The 27,140-nt window shown below is 42.7% G+C and overlaps 1 protein-coding gene and 1 non-coding gene across 2 annotated transcripts; both read right to left on the bottom strand.

The window, feature by feature from the left end:
- Positions 1–215: 215 nt before the first annotated feature.
- Positions 216–16,545, bottom strand: dnajc25 (DnaJ (Hsp40) homolog, subfamily C, member 25). The gene is made up of 4 exons (XM_085993009.1): positions 16,123–16,545; positions 11,269–11,421; positions 7,165–7,635; positions 216–6,346 (listed from the first exon to the last, which is right to left on the bottom strand). The coding sequence occupies exons 1-4, from the start codon at positions 16,429–16,431 to the stop codon at positions 6,224–6,226; spliced, it is 1,056 nt and encodes a 351-aa protein (XP_085849135.1). The 5' UTR covers positions 16,432–16,545; the 3' UTR covers positions 216–6,223.
- Positions 3,386–3,490, bottom strand: LOC147124775 (U6 spliceosomal RNA). The gene has a single exon (XR_015080197.1). It is a non-coding gene; the product is annotated as a U6 spliceosomal RNA (small nuclear RNA).
- Positions 16,546–27,140: the final 10,595 nt, after the last annotated feature.

The raw sequence follows: 27,140 nt of genomic DNA, 5'->3' as shown, positions 1-27,140 counted from the left end.
AAACTGTGGAACTCCCTAACTCAAGTCATCTCTTCCTACAGGCTTTTAAAACCCAAACATTGTACCACTAACCATTACTTATGGATCTGCCTCATCGCTCCTGCTCTTTTTAACCTAGGTGTCGTAAACTATATGATTTGCACCAATCAGCGAAGTAAAATAATATTTAGTCCACATGATATAACATCTTCATTTTAAACAATTTCAAACACATACTCAGAAATATTACTTTATTCAAAACTTGTGAAAAGACAAGCACATGTGGTAAAACAATGTTCTACCAAAGTAACAAACTTCTAATTTACAATCCAGTGTCGTTATATGCAGTAGACCAGATACAGCAACAAGATTACTGGACATTTTCTTCTCTACTCAGTTAGGCTATTAACCAGCAATCTGGGTTCCCAATCTACAGGATTAGGAGATTGGATGCGTTGCATGGGTACCAGTATGTTGTCCACAAATTCACACAGGGTTTTCTCAATGAATGGTAGCATTGACACCTGTACTATTCAATGTACACTTTAGCTGGTGTTTTAATCTTTGAAGGCAAACTGTATGCTTGTGATACTCCACATGGCTTTAATTTTTTTTTAATCCAGTGTGAAAATACAGATGTGCACAAAGTAAGTTTTCACTTGTAGACTATACGGTTGCCCATTTCAAATTATATATGGATATTTAACAACAACAAAAATCACACACCAGTTTGAGTAGAACAGCAATAAATAAGTGTATTAGTGAGCAGTTACTTTTAATTGATTGATTTTTTTTCCCTCCTCATACACACACATCATGGAGATCCTGATTAAAGATCTCATGTACTCGAATAATATAAATAAGATTTCCAATTTTGCAACAAATCTGATCAAGAAATGTTAACAGAATGTGTATGAGTTTTTAAACCCGCCAGTTGCATCAGCTAGGATAAGGCTTCAAAGTAGATCTAATGTCAGGCCTTCACCATAAAAGTATACTTCAGAATTCTAGCTCTAGAAAAATTTACATTTTATAAATTAAAAGCAAAGCACTTCTGAAGATTTATGAAATGTATTTGTCGAAACCATGCCACAATATTCTTAATAGATTTTAGATAAAAACAAAAACAGCAAGTTAATGTCTAATTTAAATATATATATAAGGCATATACATGAACTAAAAAAAAACTTGAATACTATTGAACCAGTTCAGAAAATCAGATACAAACAATTGCATTAGACAGCTGCAAAGAGGTCATGCAACAAGATGCTGACATGAATGATACAATTTATTGCATCATTCACTGGCATCAGTCACAAGAACGACAAAAGAATGAGATAAATATTAAGGCTGCACCAAAACACAACAATAGAAATCGTACGGTCTTGTGTGCAAATATACAATCAGTGAAACGCCGATGTTTTACCCGTCAGATGCATACATTTCAGAGATCCACTACAGCTCGAGACAGCTTCCTTATATTGCTACTGTTAATTGAACATAAATTTAAACAATACCAATATTTGCACTGTGGAGGAAGGACTAATAATTCTTCCTCTCACATGGTTGTGTAATGTTTGCATAGCCTCAGTGGATGGAGCTTGCAAGCACAAACTCTACATACCCTAACCCACTGTATCCAATGAGCTTCAAGTGGCTTACATTCCAGTTGTTGCAATTGGCTCAATGTTGATGCAAAATACATTCCTGCAATATTGACATCCCTCACCTCCAAAGCTTTGCCTAGCTAAATGTTACATCATTACACATCTCAATTAGAGATACACGTGGAACACACTACTCCTTCCAGTCCTCAAAAGCAAAAGTTTGACAATAGAAAATTTCACAATTTTGTATGTTTACAGTATCCCACAAGAAATCAATACATCCAAATTATCCTGTTTTTCAAAATAAGGCAAACAAACCTAACATTTCTCCCCAAAAACTAAGCCGTATCTCGGTGGCAGAGAGGAACAAAGAATGTTCTGTCCTCCTTTATGTACGCCATGTTGTGTGGTTGTAGTTAAAAATCTCAATAGATGCATTTAAAAAGACAACTCAACCAAGACTTTACAACAACTTGCATTTATATAGCACCTTTAACATAGTAAAACAACCCAAGGCGCTTCACAGGAGCGTTATCAGACCAAACTTGACACTGATATTAGAACAGGTGACCAAACGTTTGGGCAAAGAGGTAGATTTTAAGGAACTTACAGGAGGAGGGACAGATAGAGGGGTTTAGGAGGGAATTCCAGAGCTTACGGCCTAGACAGCTGAAGGCACAGCCGCCAATGGAGAGGCAAAGGAAACTGGGATTGTGCAAGAGGCCAGAATTGGAGGAACGCAGCGATGAGGGTTACAGAGATAGGGAGGGGTGAGGCCATGGAGGGATTTGAACACAAGGATGAGAATGTTAAAAATCTGGGCATTGCTGCACTGGGAGCCAATGTAGGTCAGCAAGTATAGGATGAGTGAGCGGAATCTGGTGCGAGTTAGTTTGCAGGCAGCAGAGTTTTGGATGAGCTCAAGTTTGCGAAGGATGGTAGGTGGGAGGCTGGCCAGCAGAGCATTGGAATAATTGAGTCTGGAGGCAACAAAGGCATGGATGAAGGTTTCAGCAAACCCTGTTACACAAGAATACAGATTATTTGACATGCTCTGCAAGATTCTCATCAGCTGGAGTCAGCCAGCAGTGTGCCGACTTCCCATTGTTTGATTGGAATATTGTTATTTCCAGGTCTTTAGAGGAACCCTTCTATTAAAAGGATCGCTCTGGAAAGAAAAGTTGTTAAATAATTATATAAAACAGAAAAACAAATACTTTACACTTAAGATATCATCCCCCTACAGCTACATTTTTCTTTAATAAAATGGCAGCTTCAAATATGAAAAAAACAAAATCATTTGTTTAGAGTAACATTAAATGTGTAAACACACAAATGTTAAGAGCTTTTAGAGATTTGAAACTTTTAAACATTCAACCAAGCTTAAGATTTGGCATATATATAATAAAAAATGTCTTTACAGCATATAAAAGTATTTATAAAATGGGGAATTCACTGAACTAAGTTTAGAAAAGCAAGCAGCACTTAAATCTCCACTTGCTCAATTATAAAATCTTTTAAAAAAAAATTTGAACACAACTGGGAGGAAAAACCTGCACATCAGGGGTGTTTTTCAGGAATATCTCCAAATGGTGTGGCAGCACAGAATTCTAACCTCTTGTTTAGAAAAAGTCATAAATAACATTCTATCTCATTTCTGTAAGGTGACATTCTATGACACTAAGGCAGGGTCAGGTGCTGCTTTACTCCACAATTTCACACCCAGGTAGCACTAATTAAAAAAAAGAAAATACTGCAGATATTGGGATTCTGTGAAGCGAGAAACAGAGTTAACATTTAAAAATGTGGAACACTTCACAAATTTGCGTGTCATCCTTGCGCAGGGGCCATGCTAATCTTCTCTATCGTTCCAATTTTAGTATATGTGCTGCCGGAGCGAGCACATATACTAAAAAATTGTGAACACGACGTGCAAATTCGTGAAGCGGTCCATATTTTTAAACGTTAAATCTGTTTCTCTCTTCACAGATGTTGCCTGACCGGCTGAGTATCTCCAGCAATTTCTGTTTTTATTTTAGCACTGTCATCAAAAGCCCAAACATCTGTTTATTATTAATCAGAAAAAAGAGTTCAGCCTAATCCTGTTCTCACCTGCCATCCGCACAGTGCACTTACCAGCAGGGGTTGCTGAACAATAGTCAGAAGCAGAAACCCTAGCTGATGTTCTCTTTTCTAACCCAGAAGCAACTGTACATCACTACCCCAATTGGTATCAAGTTAACATAGCAAAGACTAGGGATTGAACCTGGATCCTCCTTGGTCCATATAGCTCAGGTACTGGCTAAGCACACTGGCCCATTGAGGGTAGCTATTATTTCCAAAAAGAAACTAATATTCTGTGAGGCCATGTACTGTTCTCCTTTACAGCGACAGAAAAACGACCTCTTTGACCAAGCTTTTGGACACCTGTCCTAATATTTCCTTATGTGGCTTGGGGTCAAATTTTGTCTGATTACGCACCTGTGAAGTGCCTTGGGACGTTTTATTACATTAAATGCCAAGTCTATGTTGTAGTAATCAAATCTTAGACTTGAGATAAGTAATCACTTGAGGGCTTTATTCTCACATTATGAAACTTTTATGAACTGCATGTGATGTTTTCTGTGCTCCAAATCCTAGTTGCTGTTTACTAATGAAAAGTAGTTTTATTCACCAGTAAAGCAAAAATGCATTCACTCAACATATAATGCAGCTACCCTCTCCCCAATAAAGTATTTTCAATATGGATTGGTATAAAATAAAACAAGATTGTCACATTTTATAGCGTTAATGCCTGCTGCTGAATAGGAACTATTACCCATTTAAACGGGTTTGCATAAAGCTACAGTGGATTAACACTTACATTACACAAAGATTGGGCAGTTAGTGACATTCTGACCCATCGGTTGTGCTTTATTTTATTAATGCATGCTTCTGTATTTTGTATACAGATGTTAATTCTCAAAGCTTAGAAATGGAAAAGGTGGCAATTCTATTGTTTTTAAAGACAGGTAAAAGCAATCTTGTGCCTCCAATGCTTCATATTTTAAATTAATAAAAGTTAAATTTCAAAGGCAATTGATTTTGACATCTCAAAAAAAACTTCAAAAGATTATATACATCTGGAAAAAGTTCTGTATTTGTCCAAGATTTTAGGATGGACATTTAAGGAAGGTATGTGGGATGGATAGCTTTGAATAAAATTCTATTTTATTATCTAATTCCATTTAGTCCAATAATAGGTACAAGTCTAGAAAAATGCAATCCTGACCCAAGCACAGTTGAGATGCAGAGTAACAATCTACTTACTGCATTTAGAAATGTTAATAAAACTAACATTTTCTAGCAAACTAGTTTGTGGTTAGTAGGGATTAGCTATACTAATTGTTCCATATCTGGCACTGTATTGCTGAACTGGAGGCACTAATTAAGTACAGCACAGGTTCAATCACATCCGTGCTCATAAAGGAGAGATCAGCTGTGCTGGGTTTTTGGCACTGGGATATTGTCTGTACTTTTACAGCGACAGTCACATAATACTAGGGTTCTTAGCTCCATACTAATGCCCAGATTGATTCATTCAATTAATCTGAAATGATCATGCTAAATATATTTTTTTAAATGCCAAATTGAGGCAATAAGCATGGGTAGATAGCAAAAATGCAAAATGAAGATCCACTTTAAAATACTGCAACAGGTGGGAAGAGACATTAAGGACATGGCAAGAAAAATGGTTATTGTAATAGCTCTATCAAATTTGCCTAAACTTCAGAACAGTAGCCATTGTCTTCTGAAACTGTCTAATTCAATGGAAGTTACTACAGAACCACAAGGAAACAGAAAAGAATCTTCTCAAAGTCCTTCCTAAGAGACAAGGCTCAAAGAACGGAGATGACCAAAAGAAATGCAGACTGGAGAAGCAAATTAGAGATGTTTTAGAGAACTAAAAAAGTAAAAATGACTGCACCCAAACATGAACAGTGTACAAAGGGGATGCAAGCAATAAATATGATGAATACAAACTGTAACCTGCATCTGTGTTCACAAACCTATTGCATGCAATTGAGCAGCTGCAGATTTAGTTAGTATATATAACATTAGCTCTAAGTTGCAAGCACCCAAAGAGCTTCTGCCATCTGGTCTAGAACATCCATCGTTTAAAATTCCACCCAGAAAGCTAAATAACCATTAAATGGTCAAATCTCACATTTTGATTTTTATTTGACATTTTAATTTACAACGACAAACTCTACAGTGAACAAGGATCAATGATTTAACTAACCCTTGACAATGCAATTTCCATCTTGCCTATATATTAATATATTTATATATAAAGTGAATAAGCAACCAATGATTTTTTTAAAATCTGTCCACTTTAGTCCTTCCAGTTCAAAAAATATAATTTGAATAACAGAAATAATGTAGTCAGACCCTTCATTAAATATCAGTATACATTTCCACTATTTGGGAACGCACCTTTTTTTGGATGAACCTAAATGGTAATAGGGCTGTAAATCTGTTGTATAAACTGAGAATCCTGAGCTATTAGATCAATGATATTCATATTCCATTATCAAAATAGTTTTCTTTTGTATAAAAAGACATTTGTTGTAAACAGTGGTGTAAGGCAGAGGTATTTAGTCGTCTATGAAGGTTAGCCTCCCTGGGCCCTCATTTTTCATCCACCGTCGATAACGTTTCCACCGTGGATCGGAGGCTACTTTCTTTTTAAGTTCTTCCTCTTGTTCCAGCTTATAAACCTAAAATTAAAAAATACATATATATATTTTATTAAATCCTCATGTATGCTGCTCCCCTTTGGTTCAGCAAGTTGATCCAGTGAGTAGCTAAGTCAGACAGACCAAGGTGGGCCAGGGTTGACCTTTGGTTTGTGCTGATCGCAACTAGGGCCAGCAGGAAAAGTGCTACAATTGGCCGCTGTGCAGTTGGGTTATGGAGGGGCGACAAATAGCTAGGGTTCTCACTCGAGCAGAATCCAGTGAATCCCATTCAGCCCTCGAGCCTGTTCCACATTCAATGAGATTGCAGCTGATCTGTATTCCCTCTACATCCCCTTCCTAAGCTGAATAGCCTGCTGACAGTCACTGTCAATGGCCACTTGGGGCAAATTACCAGAAGGTAATTGTCACCCGATGACTGAACCTCAGCAAAGGAGTCAACAAGTTCAGGGGTGCAGGAAAACTGACATGTACAAGATGAATTCTTTCAGGGAAGAATTTTCCTAACACAAAATTTAAGTCAGTAACAATTTATAACCGTGAACTAATACAAAATTGATCAGTTTGATACCACAACACTTGTAGCAGGATGGAAAGCCTTTAAAACAACTAGGTGCTTTGCCTAAATTTTACACTTGTCAATGTGCATTATCCTTTGACTTAATTTTTTGCCCTTTTTTGATTTCGGTCCACCATACACAATACTACAAATATTCAAGACTTAAAGTATCTCCATTACATTACTTCCACATGATTGAAGGTTCTTAAAGACCAGGGTTTTATTTTTGTACAATTTTACAGAATTAATTATGCTCTAGATTACAATATGCAATGCTTACCTCAAAGTTCTCCCTTAACCACAGCTTCCTCTCAAGAAACATCTCTTTCTGATGATCTTCAAGACTATCAAACTGGCCTTGTGACATGCTCATATTTTTTCGGATAATGTACAACTTCTCTTCCTCTCCATACTCTTCCCTTTTTACGTGAAAGCGGTAAATCCACGTACAGTACCAGGTTATATATCTACAGATGTAATAAGGAGCCAAAATGATTTGGAAAAGGAGTATGTCGTATAGCCTTGGTTTTTGATAGCCCCCTTTAATGTCGATGTTATTTTTGATAATGTCTTTAATGATTTCCTCCTCCTCCTCTTTGATTTCTTCTTTACAGCGTCTGTTTTTGCCTTTCTCTTTAGTTTTATTAAGTAGACCTTGCTGCTTAGCTATTTCTGTAGCCTGGATTCTATACTTTGGCACAGTGGTGAGATAATGAATGGCTTCGCTGTAACTGCTCCACCAGCTGTAGTACTGCAACAACAACAAAAATTCAAAACATACATAAAAGTGCAATGCAAAGAACTACCAGTTAAAACCATAAATTGCTGCAATTGTTTTATAAATATAAGAGCCCCAAATCAGTATTCAGTCACAAATCATTACATCCAAGAATTAAAATCCTGAATACCATACTCGCTTAAAGAAAGCTACTCACTTTTGGTATTAATGCATTTTATTTTAATTAGTTAATCTCCCATCATATTGCTCACGAGATGTAGGGATCAGCTTGGAAGGAATGGTTGACAATTTAAAAAAAGATAAGTTTATTTGCAGTATAGTAATGGCTATATTTAAAAAATCTTCTACGATCTTGCAAACTATTCTCTGCATCTGAATGGGACAGCAACCATCAGCCACATTAATTTAATTGGATCCCAAGGGCTCTATACATGTTTAAACAGTAAAAGGCTACTGCATCATCTTACTGGGTTGTCAGTGAGAATCTGCAGCAAACAGCCATATATGTATGACACAATCATAAGATAATTACAGGTGAGGAAGGCCATTTAGCCCATCTTAATTCATCCGTCCAGAATGATCTTATAGTTCCTCATCCTTTCTACACCCAATTGGTTGTTAAATGATTCTACCATTTGCACTTTCACTATTCTATCTGGGAGTCTAGTACAAGTGTTCATCACTCTTGGGTGAACAGGCAATTCCGGATATCACTCTCAAATTCGCCTTTTATTACTTTGAATCTGTGATCCTTATCCTACCCTCCCAGTTTAATTGAAAGTAATTTTCTGGGTTTACCTGTACAGCGCCATTTAAATTCATATATAGGATTTCTAGGCTGAAAAGTCAAAGTCTATTTCGTATTTCCCCATAACTCATCCCTGAACACTAGGATTCAGCCTTGCAGCCTTTCCTTACACATCCTGCAATGCTCAAACGTGTCCCTTGGACACAGTAGTCGAGCTGTGGTCTGACCACAGAACCATAGTTTGACCAGAACGTCCTGACTTGTATTCTACTATTTTGGCTATATAGCTCAGCATTCTGTTGGCTTTGTCAATTACTGTTCTGCATTGGTTGGACATATTGAGTGTCGAGTCTACCAAGACACCCAAGTCTCTTTCAACTGCAACCATTGCTATTTCAGCCCCATTCATGGAGTACTCATTTGTCCATTTTTCCTTCTGACGTTTAATCCTTTACACCATATTAAATTTCATCTGCCATTTTTCTGCCCACTTAAATATTTTGCTTAGCTCATTCTGTAATCTCTTTGCTGCCTCCTTCAATTCCACAGTTCCTCCTTGTTTACTATAATCTGCAAATTTAACTACTTTGAATTGGGATTCTGGATCCAAGCCATTGATGGCAATTAGAAAAAGTAGTTGTCCCAAAATGGCCTTTGTGAGGCTATGAATCCGGAGAAAGTACTTATTGCTAATGCACCTCAAATTCTGTAAAATCTTCCATCTTGGGTCACCTCATTCAATATACCCCCTTAAACAAATACTCATTGTTTTCTACCCTTCTGACAATTTCTTATTCATACCAAAGATTTACCCTGAATATCCACAGCTTTAAGCTTAACCAGTAGCCGTTTGACTTTGTCAAATGCATTCCGAAAGTAACCATTTGACATTCCATGACCACTTGGAATGTCACTCCCTCAAAGAGGTCAGGCAGGATTTTAAGTCTATTATAACTGCTGTATACTAAGCTATTATGTGTAGATAATCTTCAAGTTTACACCCAATGATCGAATCCATTATTTTACACTGAATTGAATCAAGACAGATGGATCTATGGTTGTCAGTTTCTGATTTGTCTTCCTTTTTGAATATGGGCACCATATTGGCACTCATTCCATCTCATCTATATCAGTCATTAACTTTGTTGACCACTTCCTTGTATCCCTCACTAACAACATGCCATAACCCTTTCCTCCTGAGTCCGTCTCTGGAAAAAGCTCTCCCTCAAAGCTTTCTTTCTCAGGTTTCCACATTTTAAATAAAGCCTGCCTGGCTAACCTGAAATAACAGTGAGGGTAGTTTGAGCAGCTGTTAGGCAGTTACTGACTAGGGTAACTTGTGGCATTGCCTTTGTGTGGCTCTGAATCCTGAGAGAGCACTTACTACTGATGCAGTAAAATCTTGTGTCCACGCAGCTAGCCCCAACCAGCTCAGTCAGAAGCATCACTGGGAGGAAATATAGAGGCAGAGGCCAGAGAGAGAGAATTGGGCTGAGACCACGTTCCAAGTAATCATGTGATCGATAATGCATTGAAAGTCACATGGCTACCATAGACCAATTAGCCCACATACCAATTTGTTGCAACAAAACTCACAACCCTCTTGAAAGTTGATTTCCCTAATTTCATGTAACATTCACCCAATGGTTCCGAGTACTTCTGCAGCCTGTTACTTGACACACCACTATGCTCCCCCTTTGCACCCTCAGTACTTTCATTTTCTTTTTGCCCTGGCAGGTCATTATAACTGAGTGGCTTGCAAGGCCACTTTGAGGGCATTAAGAGTCAACCACAGTGTGGGACTGGAGTCACATGTAGGCCAGACCAGTTGGGGTGGCAAATTCCCTACTCTGAAGGACATTAGTGAACTAGTTGGGCAGCTTTAATAGTCAATTTTTCTAATTTTGCAATTTGTCAGAGTGGGATTTGAACTGTGCTGCTAGTCCATACTATTACCACTATATCCCATAAATACCAACTACCTTGGAAGCTGAAAGAACTTCAATTTTACAGCTACAGATAAAAGGCACGGTGTAATTGCTGTGAACATTGTAACACCTAATGTACAGAGTAGCTCAGGCATCAGAACATGCCCTTCTCATCAATTCTACCTAAGCATAATCACAGATCATAGAATCATACAAGCAAAGGAAGCCGCCATTCAGCCCATCGTGTCTGTCCCGGCTCTTTCAAAGAGCTATCCAATTAGTCCACTCCACTGCTCTTTCCCCAGAGCCCTGCAAATTTTTCCTTTTCAAGTATATATCCAAATCGCTTTAGAAAATTACTACTGAATCAACTTTCCCACTCTTTCAGGCAGTGCATTCCAGATCGTAACAACTCGCTGCGTAAAACAATTCTCATTTCCTCCCCTGGATTTTTTGCCAATTATCTTAAATTTGTGTCCTCTGGTTACTGACCCTACAAATGGCAACAGTTTCTCCCTGTCTAATCTGTCACAACCCCATAATTTTGAAAATCTCTTAAATCTCCCCTTAACCTTCTCTGCTCCAAGGAGGACAATTCCAGCTTCTCTAGTCTCTTGACATAAGAATCAAGAGTTCAATTCTCAAAGCAAGTCATAATTATTTTCCATATTGATTACTTATGTTATCTTATAAACTGGAACCCAAAAGAAAATATAGTCGACGGGGGAATACCAGATGCCAGTCAGTTAATTAGGAAAGATAACTGAGGATCCGAATTAACAGACGAGAACATCTTATTGACAAGATTATGTCAGCAGAAGTTGTGTCTACTGACTGGGCTCTATTAAACATCGCATTTATGCACACGCTGAGGCTCGACAGTTTACTGTACCCATTTCTCAATATGTAGTTCAAATAGTGTTGCAGTTACGTGCAACAGCAAAACACATTCTTGCATAACTACTTTACCTGAAAGAGTGATATAGCACAGACTGTCACCATTATAACTACCCTGACGTCCACTTTGGGTGCCAGCCTTCTCCTGTAGTAATGATAGTAGTGTCTGTAGAATTCATCAGGGTGATCAAGCATGTAATCATAATCCTTCCGGGCTTCATCATCCTTTAAGGAACAGGTTTAAAAACAAACGGGCAGCGTTATTAACTGCTCCATACCTTTATCATATTACAGGAAACTTTGGTTTATCCGGAGGTTAACTGTCCGGAATGCTCGAGCCACCGGCAAAAATCAGGCGCCGTTTCGTTAGTTTTTTTTTCCCCACCAGTCAGGCTCTGCAAGGTCTCGCTGAAGCTGTTGCTAAGCTACAGAGACGCTTGCAAGTTACGGCCGACTGTTTGCAACAGGGTTTGTTGCCAGATACGGAGCTCAAAATCTCCGTATGTTTCAACATTAGCACTGGTTTGTCCAGCAGTTTTGATGGGACGGCAACAGCTCGGTCCCGTCGGTGCCGGATAGCACAAAGTTTCCTGTACCAACTACTAACTGCCTCAAAAATACTGCCAAACTTTATGCAACATGCAGTTTGATATTTTCTATGATAAACAAATTGTAAACAGAAAGTGCAGTATGAAAATCATCACACAGGTATAGCAAGAAATGCAGAACTAGGTTTCCCCACTTAGTCTCAAATCTATCTAATTAATATAGTACCAATATCAAGCATAAAACACACTTATGGAACGGGTGCAGTACCGGCTTCTCGTCTCAAACAGCATTTTTTTTTAAAAATGCAACTAAGTCATAAAGCTAAATACTCTTGCCGATGAAAGTACTCGAGAAATATGTTCGATAAAGAAAATGCACTGAAGGTGACAAAAAAAAAATCTTGTTTATTCTACAATTCCAATGACCTGCTTTTGAGAATATTTTTGGTTTTAGTCTAACAACGGAGAGAAAACTAACAATGACAGAGGTCTTCAAATTTTAATCCTGTAATTGCTGGGCGCACATGATGGCTTGGAGAAATTCTACTGGAATAGAAGTTGGAAAGTCATGAATTTGACATAGCCTATTGCATGGATCAGCAGTTGATAATTAACCTCTCAACAGGTACATATAAAAGGGCAGTGTATACTGCTGGTATTCCATCAAGACTTTCTGGATTAATGGGCCACTCCTAAGCACACAAGGCTTTGGACAAGAGTTCAAAAGCAAGAGGCAGGTTTCCTCTGCAGCCTGTAAATAGGGCTGCAGTATTCCATCACATTCTTGTATGTGGTTTTACTCTAGCAGTGCTCATTGAGGACCAGTTTTTACATCATCTGCAAATCTTATTTGCATTCCATTTACCACTGTCGTCAGCTAAACTCCCACAAACTGTAAACTGTTAAAATTATTCCCTACAAAAGGTAAATCTATATTATATAGATATTCTATACATTATCTTTTTTTTAATATAAAGGTCAAAGTTAGCAACCCTAACTTATCTGAGGAAGGATATACTCACCTTAGAGGGGGTGCAACGAAGGTTCACTAGATTGATCCCTGGGATGAAAGGGTTGTCCTATGAGGAGAGATTGAGTAGATTGGGCCTATACTGTCTGGAGTTTAGAAGAATGAGAGGTGATCTCATTGAAGCATACAATATTCTGAGGGGGATTGACAGTGTAGATGGTGAAAGGCTGTTTCCCCTGGCTGGAGAGTCTAGAACTAGGGGGCATAGTTTCAGGATAAGGGGTCGGCCATTTAAGACAGAGACTCAGAGGGTTGTGAATCTTTGGAATTCTCTGCCCCAAAGGGCTGTAGAGGCTCAGTTGTTGAGTATATTCAAGACTGAGATCGATAGATATTTGGACTCTAGGGGAATCAAGGGATATGGGGATAGTGAAGGGAAGAGGAGTTGAGGTTGAAGATCAGCCGTGATCTTATTGAATGGCGGAGCAGGCTCGAGGGGCTGTATGGCCTACTCCTGCTCCTATTTCTTATGTTATGTTCCAACAAATCCATGTTCATGCAATGAATAAAAGAAGAACCAAATAAACTATGAAGGTCCCAGGTTTGACCTGCAGTTTGTGCTGAGTTAGCTGATCTCAGCTGGGGTGATGGTATGGGTAGCACTCTCACCTCTGTGAGGAAATCGTGAGTTGAAGCCTCACTCCAGACCTTGCACACAATTGAGATGTCCTTTCACAGCACTACAAGGGAGAGCTACATTGTTGATGTAAAGTCTGTGGGTTGTTTAGTTAATGAATACACAGACTCCAAGAGTAACTTAAAACAGGACTTTACTATTCGAAGGTCAGGGTGAATCTCCCAATAATCCTGACACAGCACTTATATACCGGTGTGGTCACCGTCGGTATTACAGTATACAGAAGCCAACAAAGTAGTGCAACACCTAAAGTAGTTCTCTTAAAGGTGGACGGTTACATACAATAGTTCTCTTAAAGGTAGACGGGTACATACACTACAGTTGAGGTCCTTGTTGGCCTGTTCAGGTGGACGTACAAGATCCCATGGCAGTATTCGAAGAGGAGTGAGAAGTTAGTGCCTTGGCCACCATTTGTCCCTCAGCCAACACCACCAGAACAGATTAACTGGTGATTTATCTCACTGCCGTTTGTGGGACTTTGGTGTATACAAATTGGCTGCCCCATTTGCCTACATAACAGTGACTGCCCTTCTAAAGTAATTAATTGGCTGTGAAGTGCTTTGGGACATCCTGAGGATATGAAAGGCGCTATATGAATCTTGACTTTCCTAACCCAGGTGTCTCATCGAAACTTCCCATCAAGATCTCTATCCAATGAGAACTGTGGACCAGATCAGCCTTCACTGTCAAGGCATTCTTCTCCCCAGGTCAAATGGCATGTCAATACTCACATCAAAGGCTTATACAATAAACCACTTAGGAATGTACCAAAGAGTGACTGGGGCATATAGATCACAGCAATGTGCCAATACTTGCATGAGAGAAGGGAAGAGGGGAAAAATCTCAAGAATTTTATTAAAAACATGCATGTTTATCTCCCCACAACATCTGCTCTTGCATTTGTCAATACTACATGAGTAAGCCATTAGGAGATAGGACAATGAGTAGTGATTCAACGTCACATATCCTTCCTCTTTTTTTACAAGGAAGTGCCTCACTTCTGCTCAGAACCTCTACTCCAAAGTTTCCAAGATGAGAAGTTTGCCACATAAAGAATCATAGTAATTTTGACATTTTTAAAATAAAGAATACTTCAAAACTGCAGTATATTCACAACAAAATCAAAAATCCTCATTCGTAGTAGATTAACATGAAAAGCGGTGAATGAAATATTGCACACACTTTACAATTTCATGCTTTAACGGTAATAGCATAAATGGTACTTATGGAAATAAGGTCAGTAATTTAACTCCAAAAAGTGAGACATGTGTGTATTAGAAATTCTAGAAGGAGAAACAGATATATAATTTGTCTAAAAGTGACAGCTGCCAATCTTCCATGCAAACCAAAGCAGTTTGTTTTTCAACTAGCTATTACAAGTTCCAAATGTAAAATTAACTGTCACAGTAACCAGCAGCTGACTCCTGCAAAGAACCACCAAAAGCAACAGCAAGTGTGAACAGAGCCACTGCAGGGTGCCAGCCCAGTGCATACCCCCATTCCCCCCCTCGCCCAGTGCATACCCCCATTCCCCCCCTCGCCCAGTGCATACCCCCATTCCACCAGTGCATACCCCCATTCCACCAGTGCATTCCCCCCCTCCACCAGTGCATTCCCCCCCTCCACCAGTGCATACCCCCATTCCCCCCCTCCACCAGTGCATTCCCCCCCCTCCACCAGTGCATTCCCCCCCTCCACCAGTGCATTCCCCCCCTCCACCAGTGCATTCCCCCCCTCCACCAGTGCATTCCCCCCCTCCACCAGTGCATTCCCCCCCTCCACCAGTGCATTCCCCCCCTCCACCAGTGCATTCCCCCCCTCCACCAGTGCATTCCCCCCCTCCACCAGTGCATACCCCCCCCTCCACCAGTGCATACCCCCATTCCCCCCCTCCACCAGTGCATACCCCCATTCCCCCCCTCCACCAGTGCATACCCCCATTCCCCCCCTCCACCAGTGCATACCCCCATTCCCCCCCTCCACCAGTGCATACCCCCATTCCCCCCCTCCACCAGTGCATACCCCCATTCCCCCCCTCCACCAGTGCATACCCCCATTCCCCCCCTCCACCAGTGCATACCCCCATTCCCCCCCTCCACCAGTGCATACCCCCATTCCCCCCCTCCACCAGTGCATACCCCCATTCCCCCCCTCCACCAGTGCATACCCCCATTCCCCCCCTCCACCAGTGCATACCCCCATTCCCCCCCTCCACCAGTGCATACCCCCATTCCCCCCCTCCACCAGTGCATACCCCCATTCCCCCCCTCCACCAGTGCATACCCCCATTCCCCCCCTCCACCAGTGCATACCCCCATTCCCCCCCTCCACCAGTGCATACCCCCATTCCCCCCCTCCACCAGTGCATACCCCCATTCCCCCCCTCCACCAGTGCATACCCCCATTCCCCCCCTCCACCAGTGCATACCCCCATTCCCCCCCTCCACCAGTGCATACCCCCATTCCCCCCCTCCACCAGTGCATACCCCCATTCCCCCCCTCCACCAGTGCATACCCCCATTCCCCCCCTCCACCAGTGCATACCCCCATTCCCCCCCTCCACCAGTGCATACCCCCATTCCCCCCCTCCACCAGTGCATACACCCAGTCCCCCCCCCACCAGTGCATACACCCAGTCCCCCCCCACCAGTGCATACACCCAGTTCCCCCCCCCCCGTACCTACTCCAACCCCATTCTCCCCTTTCCTGACCTTCAGAGTCTCGTAGGCGGTGGCGATCAGCAGGAATTTCTGCTCGGGGCTCTCGGTGGCCTCGCTCGGTCTGTACCGGTCCGGGTGGTAGCGCCGGGCCAGCTGGCGGTAGGCGCGGGCGATCTCGCTCTTGCTGGAGTCCCTGGCCACCCCGAGCACGTCGTAGCAGGAGAGGACGCCGCAGTACAGCCCTTCCACCAGGCCGTCCACCCGGCCCAGCAGCCAGCACGATTGCAGGACGAAAGAGACGGCACAGAGCCGGAGCAGCGGCAGTAGCAACCCCTCTCCCGGCCTCGCCGCCGGCGCCATGTCAGCAGGCTCGCTCCAACGGCGCCGCACATGCGCAGTGCCCCGCTACAACAGTAGCCCACGTGGGAGGAAGCGCGTGCGACACGTCACCATTTCAAACCCCAACGGTTCTTCGCTCCGGCGCGCAGGCGCAGGCAAGCGTCTTCTCGTTGCTGCTCATCAATGATACAGGAGCAAGCCATTCAGCCCGTCGTGCCGGTGCTGGCTCTTTCAAAGAGCTATCCCATATTCCCTCCCAAAGCCCTGCAAATTTTTCCCCATTCAAGTATTCATCCAATTTCCTTTTTGAAAGTTATTATTGACTCTGCTTTCAGGCAGTGCATTCCAGATTTTATTTTAGTTGTAATTTAAATTTGTGATTTTTTAAAAAAGATAAATGAATTAATTGTAGTGAAGCTTTTCATGATGTCAGCCGTGGCTCAGTGGGTAGCGCTCTCACCTCTGTGTCAGACGGTTGTGGGTTCAAGTCCCACTCCAGAGACTTGAGCACAAAATCTAGGCTGACACTCCAGTGTAGTGCTGAGGAAGTGCTGCATTGTCAGAGGTGCCGTCTTTCGGATGAGGTGTTAAAGCAAGGACCCGTCTGCCCTCTCAGGTGGACCTAAAAGATCCCATGGCATTATTTTGAAGAAGAGCAGAGAAGTTCTCCTCAGTGTCCTGGCCAATATTTATCTCTCAACCAACATCACAAAAAGCAGATTATCCGGTTATTGTCACATTGCTGTTTGTGGGAGCTTGCTGTGCAAAATTCTCTGCCACGTTTCCTACATTGCAACAGTGACTACACTTCAAAAGTACTTCATTGGCCGTGAAGCGCTTTGGGATGTCCTGAGGTTGTGAAAGGTGCTATCTCAATGTAAGTTCTTTCTTTACTATACTGAATGGATAGCTGGATATGTATTGGTCCTGCTATGATAAATGCATTAGTTGCTATTGGAGTCAGCAGGGGCGAGACAGCATCAACTCCAATGGAACTGGCCATTACCACAGTGCATTTTGTGCCTGGTACAAATAGCTGGGCTCTGTGCCACTGAATCCAAATAAGGGGATACCAGAAGTCCAGAGGAGTACTTGAATTCACACCATAATGTTTTTCACTTGATGATTTCCCTAAATTGCTATTTTGCAGAACCCTTACTCCCAAGAGAGCATCCTGACAAACTGTATCACAGTATGGTACGGCAGCTGTAGCTCCCATGACCGGAAAGCCCTGTAGCGGGTAGTCAAAACTGCCCAACGCATTACCGGCACCCGGCTACCGACCATAGAACATATATATCAGAAACGCTGCCTACGGAGGGCACGGTCTATCATCAAAGACCCTACCCACCCCAGCCACAGTCTGTTCGCCCTCCTACCATCTGGAAGACGCTACAGATGCATTCGCACCCGTACGACCAGATTTAGGAACAGCTTCTTTCCCAGGGCTGTCATCCTACTGAACTCCACAAATAAACACTAAAGCCTGCACATCTGCCGATGCACTTTATTATGGTCATATTTATGCTAATATATATGTACAAATGTATGTTGAAATGTTTAAGTGTCCTAATCCAAATTGTACACTCTCGGGAGCCGCAAGCCTACATTTCGTTGTACTGCAATTGTGCACTAACAATGACAATAAAAGTTGATTTGATTTGATTTGATTTGATTTGAAAGACCTATGTTACATAGAATATACAGCACAGAAACAGGCCATTCGGCTCAACCGGTCCATGCCAGCGTTTATGCTCCACTCGAGCCTCCTCCCCGTCTTTCCTCATCGAACTCTATCTGCATAACCTTCCATTCCCTTCTCCCTCATATGCTTATCTAGCCTCCACTTAAATGCATCTATACTATTCGCCTCAACCACTCCCTGGGGAAGCGAGTACCACATTCTCACCACTCTCTGGGTAAAATATGTAATATCCATAAAGGTGCAGCAGCAACTAGACTCAAAGAAAGCATAAAAAGTCTGATACAAAACTAAATAGATAGCCTAAAAGTTGTGTTTTTATAACAAATCAGTGAGATTTTTGATATTTTCAATGATATTCCTGTCCTCTCATTACCCCTCTTGGGTACTTCTCACCTGTCTCCTCCCCTTCCTGTTACCCAGCCATACTTCCTTTCATTTCCCCCCTCACAGGCACTGTGCTCCCTTAAATCCATACCCCAACCCTTCACTATTTCACGACCTTCCTACTCTCCTGCCGCTGTGCAGCCTTTACTTGTGGTGTGATCAACTCATTAAACGTGCTATCCACGATGTCCTCTGCATCGCAAATGCTCCAGTATGTATCTATTCGCAGCTCCAGCGCCGCAATGTGGTCTGTCAGTAGCTGCAGCTGGATACACTTCCTGCACACATGGTCGTCAGGGACACAGGAAGTGTCCCTGATTTCCCACATAGCGCAGGAGGAGCATGCCACAGGGCCGAGTTGCCCTGCCATAACTTACCCTTTAAATAATTTAAATTAAATTAAATCAAATCAATACCACTAATTACACTACAATTAAATGATATACTCAAGGGCCCTTGGTTATTAACACTCCCCAATACACAACAGAGACCTTAGAAACTATAACCACAAAAATTAAGACCGTCTAAGTTTTATAAACTATTAATCTTAACTGTCAAACTATAGAGTAGTATAAATACTCACCTGGCCGTACTCACCCAATCAGCTGCTTCCTCTTGTCCGCGTCACTTTTTGAATCGTGGCGTGGCTCTGGAATGCCGCCGCCAGTCTGTGAGATTGGCAAGCCTCTGAGGAAAAAAGCCCACGAAAGTGAGTTTAAGTACTCACTGTACCGCTGCTCTCTGCTCCTCTCGACACTGGCCTCTGAAAGAAAGCCCGCGAAAGTGAGTTTAAGTACTCACTGTACCGCTGCTCTCTGCTCCTCCCAACACTGGTCTCTGTAAAAAAAGCCCGCGAAAGTGAGTTTAAGTACTCACTGTACCACCGCTCTCTGCTCCTCCCAACACTGGTCTCTGTAAAAAAGCCCGCGAAAGTGAGTTTAAGTACTCACTGTACCGCCGCTCTCTGCTCCTCTCGACACTGGCCTCTTCTTACTTGCTCAATTCATTCCCTTCTTTCTCTCCAAAATCTTTCTCTTTGAGGAGGGTTACAGGGATTTATTAAACATTTATATTTAGGCATATAAATTATAAATTAAGAGGAGGGGTCGGACCGATTAGGGACCAAAAGGAGACCTACGCATGGAAGCAGAGGGCATGGCTGAGGTGCTAAATGAATACTTTGCATCTGTCTTCACGAAGGAAGAAAATGCTGCCAAAGTCATAGTGAAAGAGGAGGTAGTGGAGATACTGGATGAGATAAAAATTGATAAAGAGGAGGTACTACAAAGGCTGTCTGAACTTAAAGTATATAAGTCACCAAGACCAGATGGGATGCATCCTAGGATGCTGAGGGAAGTGAAGGAAGAAATTGCAGAGATGCTGGCCTTAACCTTCCAATCCTCCTTAGATACAGGGGTGGTGCCAGAGGACTGGAGTATTGCAAATGTTACCCCCTTGTTCAAAAAAGGGTGTAAAGATAAACGCAGCAACTACAGGCCAGTCAGTTTAACCTCGGTAGTGGGGAAGATTTTAGAAATGATAATCAGGGACAAAGTTAACAGTCACTTGGACAAGTGTGGATTCATTAAAGTAAGCCAGCATGGATTTGTTGAAGGCAAATCGGGGGAGAAATTGAGTAGAGCCCCGTTTGGGGCACTAACTTCCCTGGAAACAGTTGCGCCCCCGCACCGGAAATTGGTCGTTTTGCGCCCCAAAGGGAAGCGTGGTGCTACTGGAGGCGCCCCGCATCCCTCTTGGGGCGCTGGGAGTGAATATCGTGGCGCAACGTGCTGCAGCGCCACACGCTGCAGCATGTCGCGCTGCGGTACTGCAGGCCTTCCTCCCCTTCTTAAATGGCCGCCCCGCACCTCGCCTTTAATTTGCGCCTCCCCGGCTGCAGGTAAGCCCCCCTGACCCTGTCGGACATAGCGTCCAGCGGTAAATCAGGGGGCGCTGCCGAATATCGCGGCCGGGCCGTCAGCAGGGCGCTGCGCACACCAATGACGTCATCAGCAGCGGCGCAGTGCTGATGGTTAGCACCACCTAGGGTTGCAAAGGGGTGGAAAGTTTCCGGTAAATTTCCTGAAATTTTCCACGGGAAGTTTAGCTTGGGAATTTTGCCCAAAAAAGCACATGCTAGCATAACATTGTTTTTTTTGTACTTCTTTCTTTTTTTTTCCACAGGTCCTCTCTTAAAATTACTAACAGAGATGGAATCTTAATTATTAAGGAATTTCTTAATCAATATATGTTTATCTTCTTACTTGGCTTGTTTTAATAATTACAAGTTTTGTGTGTGACTGTGAAAAAATGTGTCCTGATTGGTTGGTTGAGTGGATGAGGGATTAGCTCCCTCTATTTGTAATATTTGCATATCGAATTGTGATTGGCCTGCAGGCATCTGTAAGACTGCTATAGTTTTTTTAAGATCCAGGTTAGGGGTCTTGAGGGAAGTCATTTTGTTTTCTGCTGATGTTGTGATGATGCAGTAAGTAAATCAGACTTTATACCAAATAAACCAGTTACTTGTTGAACTCTGTTGTCCTTCAATTTAAAATATACAAAATAATACACTATTGGTGATGTAGCGCTGTGTGTGTACAGGTCATGCTTCCATCACATGGAGCATCAGCAAAAATGTACTCACCCTGTTGCAATCGTGCTGATCGACCACAGTTCGACAGAGATGAATGCCCTTTATTTCTCTGCATAGAACAATGCCACGTTTACCGTCGGATGTGTGGAAGCATTTTACCCCAGGCATTAAAGATGGAAAGACTGTGTACATGTGCAAACACTGTAGAAAGCCATATGTAAAGAATGCCACAAAGATGCAGCAGCATTTATCCAAATGCAACAACTTCACTCAAAGCTCACAGCAGTCAGCCCAGAGTTCCTCTGCTTCCATTCAAGAAGATGATGGTTCTCATTCAGCATCAGGCTCCTTATCATCAGCAACTCCTGGCCCACTTGGAAGGTTCTTTGATACAATGGATAACCATAGCCAGAAGAATGCAGATGAGTGCCTTGCTCGAGCTGTATATGCAACAGGCTCACCCCTCATGCTCACAGCCAATGTGTACTGGAAGAGATTTTTCAATGTTATTCGCCCTGCATACTGTCCTCCCACCAGACATGCTTTGTCTACTTATTTGCTGGAGGCTGAGTGTAACAGTCCAAGGAAAGCTCAAAGAAACGATAGCGATGGCAGACTGTGGTGCAGTTATCTCAGATGGGTGGTCAAATGTACGAGGGGAGGGCATCATAAACTACATCGTCTCCACTCCTCTCCCAGTGTTCTTCAAGAGCACAGACACGAAGGACAACAGACACACAAGCACATACGTTGCTGATGAGCTGAAAGCGGTCATCAACGATCTTGGATCACAAAAGGTCTTTGCAGTAGTTACTGACAATGCTGCGAATATGAAGGCTGCTTGGGCTCAAGTGGAGGAGGCCTACCCTCATATTACGTCTATTTGGTGCGCAGCTCATGGGCTTAACCTGCTCCTCAAGGACGTCATGGGTTTGAGAACCATGGAAGCACTGTACAAGAGAGCCAAGCAAGTTGTTAAGTATGTCAGGGGAAAACAGGTAGTTGCAGCAACCTACAACTCCAAGCAAATGACAAAGAACAAGAACACCACACTGAAGCTGCCCAACAACACTAGATGGGGTGGTGTCATAATGTACAACAGCCTTCTGGAGGATAAGGAGTCGCTGCAAGAAATGGCAATATCCCAGTCTGGGGATATGGAAACCACCATCAAGAAAATACTGCTGGATGATGTGTTTTGGGAGAGAGTGGTTAGCAGCCTTAAACTACTCTCACCAGTAGCATCTGCAATTGCTCAGATTGAAGGAGATGACGCTGTCTTGTCAGATGTTCTCAGGCTTTTTACTGATTTAAAAGAACAAATCAGCATTGCCCTACCCACATCCCTGCTGCTCAAAGCAGAGGAGAAGGCAATTGTTCAATTCATACAGACGCGTCAAGAATTTTGTGTCAAGCCGATTCATGCTGCAGCATACATGCTGGACCCAAAGCATGTTGGGAGACCAATACTTTCTGGAGAACAGATCAACAGCGCTTACAGTGTGATTTCTACCCTCTCACACCATCTCAATCTGGATGTGGGCAAAGTTCTGGGAAGTCTGGCAAAGTTCTCTACCAAGCAAGGTCTTTGGAATGGGGATGGGATATGGGAATCATGCAAGCATATCAGTGCACATACCTGGTGGAAGGGACTTTGTGCATCTGAGGCCCTGTCACCTATTGCATCGGTGATACTCCAAATCCCACCTTCATCAGCGGCCTCTGAACGAAACTGGTCACTTTTTGGGAATACGCATACAAAGGTGCGCAACAGGCTGACTAACAAAAGAGTGGAGAAACTGGTGGCTATCCGGGCGAACCTACAACTTATTGAGCCAGATACAGAAGTGTCCACCACACAGCTAGACACTGACACAGAGGAGGAAATGGACACGTCAGAGCCAGAGTCAGAGAATCGGGAGGAGCAATGAGGAGTAGAAGACTCATGAGTAGAAGACTCAATGGGACAAAATAAGGACAAATTACAGGCTAAATAAGCTGACGCTCTTTTTATTTGATTTTAGATGGGTCTTTTTTGTGGGGGTTCAATAAAGTTCAAAATTATAACCTAAATAAAGTTTTGAAAGCCTGTTTTTATTTGTATGAAACAGTATGTCTATTTTGACGACAAAGATAATATAAGGGTCAGAGACAAAAACCATCAGTGTGCAAAAAAACTCAAAATTCCCATAAATTCCCAAAAATTCCCATGGAAAGTTTCCTCTTTTAAAAATTCCCAGAATTTTGCAACCCTAGCGCCGCCACTAACGTCCTGCGGAATTTAGCGGGAGGCATAGGCAGTGCTGCGCCCGGGCGCTAGTTGGCTTACGTCCCACTTAGCGCCCTCTTAAGGCGCTAATGGGTGGTGCAACCAACCGAATTTTTCCCCCAGGATTTTGGTAAAGTGCCACATAATAGGCTTGCCAGCAAAGTTGAAGCCCATGGAATAAAAGGGACAGAGGCAGCATGGATAGGAAATTGGCTAAGTGACAGAAAACAGAGTAGTAGTGAACGGTTGTTTTTTGGACTGGAGGAAGGTATAGAATGGTTATAGAATCATAGAATGGTTACAGCATGGAAGAAGGCCATTCAGCCCATCGAGCCCATGCCAGCTCCCTGCAAGAGCACCTCAGCTAGTCCCGCTCCCCCGCCCTTTCCCCATAGCCCTGCAAATTTTTTTCTTTCAGGTACTTATCCAGTTCCCTTTTGAAAGCTGTGATTGAATCTGCCTTCTCCACCCTTTCAGGCAGTGCATTCAAGATCTTAACCACTCGCTGCGTAAAAAAGTTTTTTCTTATGTCACCTTTGATTTTTTGGCCAATCACCTTAAATCTGTGTCCTCTGGTTCTCGACCCTTCCGCCAATGGGAACAGTTTCTCTCTATCTACTCTGTCTTGACCCATCATGATTTTTGAACACCTCTATCAAATCTCTCAATCTTTTCTGCTCTAAGGAGAACAAACCCAGCTTCTGCAGTCTATCCATGTAACTGAAGTCTCTCATGCCTGGGATCATTCTCGTAAATCTTTTCTGCACCCTCACTAAGGCCTTCACATCCTTCCTAAAGTGCAGTGCCCAGAATTGGACACAGTACTCCAGTTGGGGCCAAACCAGTGTTTTATACAGGTTAATCAGAATTTCCACACTTTTGTACTCTATACCTCTATTTATGAATCCCAGGATCCCATAAGCTTTTTTAACTGCTTTCTCAACTTGCCCTGCCACCTTCAACAATTTGTGCACATATACCCCCAGGTCTCTCTGTTCATGCACCCCCTTTAGGATTGTACCCTTCAGTTTATATTTCCTCTCCTCATTCTTTCTACCAAAATGCACTTCGCACTTTGCTCCGTTAAATTTAATCTTCCACGTGTCTGCCTATGCCACCAGCCTGTCTATGTCCTCTTGAAGTCTATCACTATCCTCCTCACTGGTTACTATACTTCCAAGTTTTGTGTCATCTGCAAATTTTGTTACAATTCATTCATCCACTAATAACACCAAAATTAATTCCTAGGCTTTGGTCTCTAAAATGAATTCTGATAGTATAATATTATAGGAGTAAAAAAACTCTTCGTTACAGTGACTACCTTACAGTCTTCATCATAAGGTGGCTGCCCACATCACCTTGTCCTCATGGCATCTGCCATTTTGTGCTTTTGGAGTCCGGATTTGGTGTAGTTATGGATCCCATAAGAGGCGGCCCATTTAGGTTTGAAATGAGGAGTGCCATTCTATTGTTTAATCTTCATCAATAGTTAGCCTCTAAAAATGAGATGTGGATATATTCCATACAACCAAGTATTCGCTCCATTACACGCTGTCAAAAAGTCAGCATATTCTCACCTCCAAAATAAAAAGTGGGATTATTCAGCATACCCTAATGATCCCTTTAAGCAGCGCTTTGTTCTACGCGGCCGGTTTCTTTTAGTGCGCGGTCCGTTTAAATTTCCGCACATGCGCGGTATTTACAATGGAGAAGCCGGTGAGCGGCCTGCGTGGGACCTTTCCCATTGCTGCGCAGCTTAGAGGGGACATTGCTGCCATATGTACCCTTTATATCGCTATACACCCCTGCACCAGGAGTACAAAATTGTTGCACAAATTGGTTGTTTTTATTATAGTTAAAAACTACATCTGAAAATTGTAACAAAACACTGCGGATACTGGAAATCTGAAATAGAAACAGAAAATGCTGGCAATACTCAGCAGGTCAGGCAGAACCTGAGTAGATACCTGATCAAACACGAGAAGCGAAACAGATAGTAATGAAGGTGAACAAGATAAAAGCGACCAACGGAAATGCCATCGGGAGAGAAAGAGCAGAACTTCTTCAAGGTGGGGCATTCCTGGAAGAGAAGTGGCAGTGAATTAAAACACTGCATCTAAAGCAAAATACTGCAAATGTTGGAAATCTGCAATAGAAACAGAAACTGCTGGAAACAGATGCTGCTTGACCTGCTGGGTGTTTCTGAAAAATTGTAACTTATCTTTCAAATATCACTTCAAGTTCATTCGCAAGATCTCTCTCCCCTCCCCCACTCTTTTGTCTTTGTTTCCCCATACCTCCTCTTCTATAGAGGTTTAGGAGGGGGAAGTGGAAAGGCCAGACCTGTTGCTGTTGTTGATAAATGTGCACGTCCAGATAGAGGTCAGGAGTGGGAGCGACGGCCAATATTCTGTCCCTAATCCAGAGATGCTGGAGGCAATTGCAGCTCCCCTTCCTCAGCCCCCTACTCAGATCAGCTAGCTCCGCACAGATCAGGGATCAAACCCAGGAGCCTGTCCTGTTCTTCAGGAAAAGAGGGAAATGTGAACAATTGGCAAGAAAACGAACACCTTAAGAAAATAAACACATCCGTTGATAAAGTTGTATTTCTGTACCAATAGGTAACACACACACATACACACATATGTGGAGAGTTCAATTCTACTCCCCATCAAACATTAATCCTGGGAATAAAAAAATAGAATGCAATTTTATTTTGGTTGCTGAATTATTACCAACTAAAGTTGCCCTTTCCATGACTGTTAAAAAGTCTCTCCTGTGCACAGAAATCCATTGAACAGTCCATCTCAATATTTTGATTTTTTTCCCCCCATTACACTGCAAACATGTCGGGCGCGATCTTGCCAGCCCTGGGGAGGCGGGACTGCCGGGAAAATGGCAGGATCTGGGGGCAGGTGCCCATCCCGCCTCCAACCCGCCTCCGTGCCATATTCCCGGGAGGCGGGTAGCCGACTCGCGCCGGGTCCCGTCTCCTGGAGGCGGGAAGGGGATTACAGCCACTTAGCTGCCTAACAGGTAGTTAACAGGCAGATAAGAGGATTATCCCCATTTTACCCACACAAGTGCGAGCTTCCCGAAGGCTGCGAACCCCGTCAGGGTCACCAAGGTGAGCAGTGGGTCTGCGGGGGTCTGCGGGGTGCAAAAGTGCGCTATGAAGGTAAGTGATGGGTGCAAGTGTGGAGAGGTAAGTATGTGAGGTAAGTGGAAAGTGTTAGAAAAAGTGTACTTACCATTGTTTCTTCCTGCAGGCTTCAATCGGTGGGTATGCATACAATGGTGTTCGCCAGGGGTTGGCACTAGGACCACTGCTTTTCTTGATATATATTAATGACTTGGACTGGGGAGTACAGGGCAGAATATCAAAATTTGCAGATGACACAAAACTTGGAAGTACTGTATAGTGAACAGTGAGGAGGATAGTGATAGACTTCAGGAAGACGTAGACAGGCTGGTGAAATGGGCGGACATGTGGCAGATGAAATTTAATGCAGAAAAGTGCAAAGTGATACATTTTGGTAGGAAGAAAGAGGAGAGGCAATATAAACTAAAGGTTACAATCCTAAAGGGGGTGCATGAACAGAGAGACCTGGGAATATATGTGCACAAATCGTTGAAGGTAGCAGGGCAGGTAGAGAAAGTGGTTTAAAAAGCATACGGGATACTAGGCTTCATAAATAGAAGCATAGAGTACAAAAGCAAGGAAGTTATGATGAACCTTTATAAAACACTGGTTTGGCCTCAACTGGAGTATTGTG

The sequence above is a fragment of the Somniosus microcephalus genome, chromosome 1 (genome assembly GCF_052327205.1).
Source record: "Somniosus microcephalus isolate GS21.2 chromosome 1, FLI_Smic_1.0, whole genome shotgun sequence".
In the NCBI taxonomy this organism is placed as follows: domain Eukaryota; kingdom Metazoa; phylum Chordata; class Chondrichthyes; order Squaliformes; family Somniosidae; genus Somniosus; species Somniosus microcephalus.
The sequence above is the reverse complement of the archived record's forward strand: the minus strand, read 5'-3'. Positions and strand labels throughout refer to the sequence as shown.

Coding starts and splice junctions, on each gene's coding strand:
- dnajc25 (XM_085993009.1), bottom strand. CDS start 16,431: ATGGCGCCGGCGGCGAGGCCGGGAGAGGGGTTGCTACTGCCGCTGCTC. Junction 11,422..16,122: donor CCGCCTACGAGACTCTGAAG/GTCAGGAAAGGG, acceptor TGTTCCTTAAAG/GATGATGAAGCCCGGAAGGA. Junction 6,347..7,164: donor GGTTAAGGGAGAACTTTGAG/GTAAGCATTGCA, acceptor TTTTAATTTTAG/GTTTATAAGCTGGAACAAGA.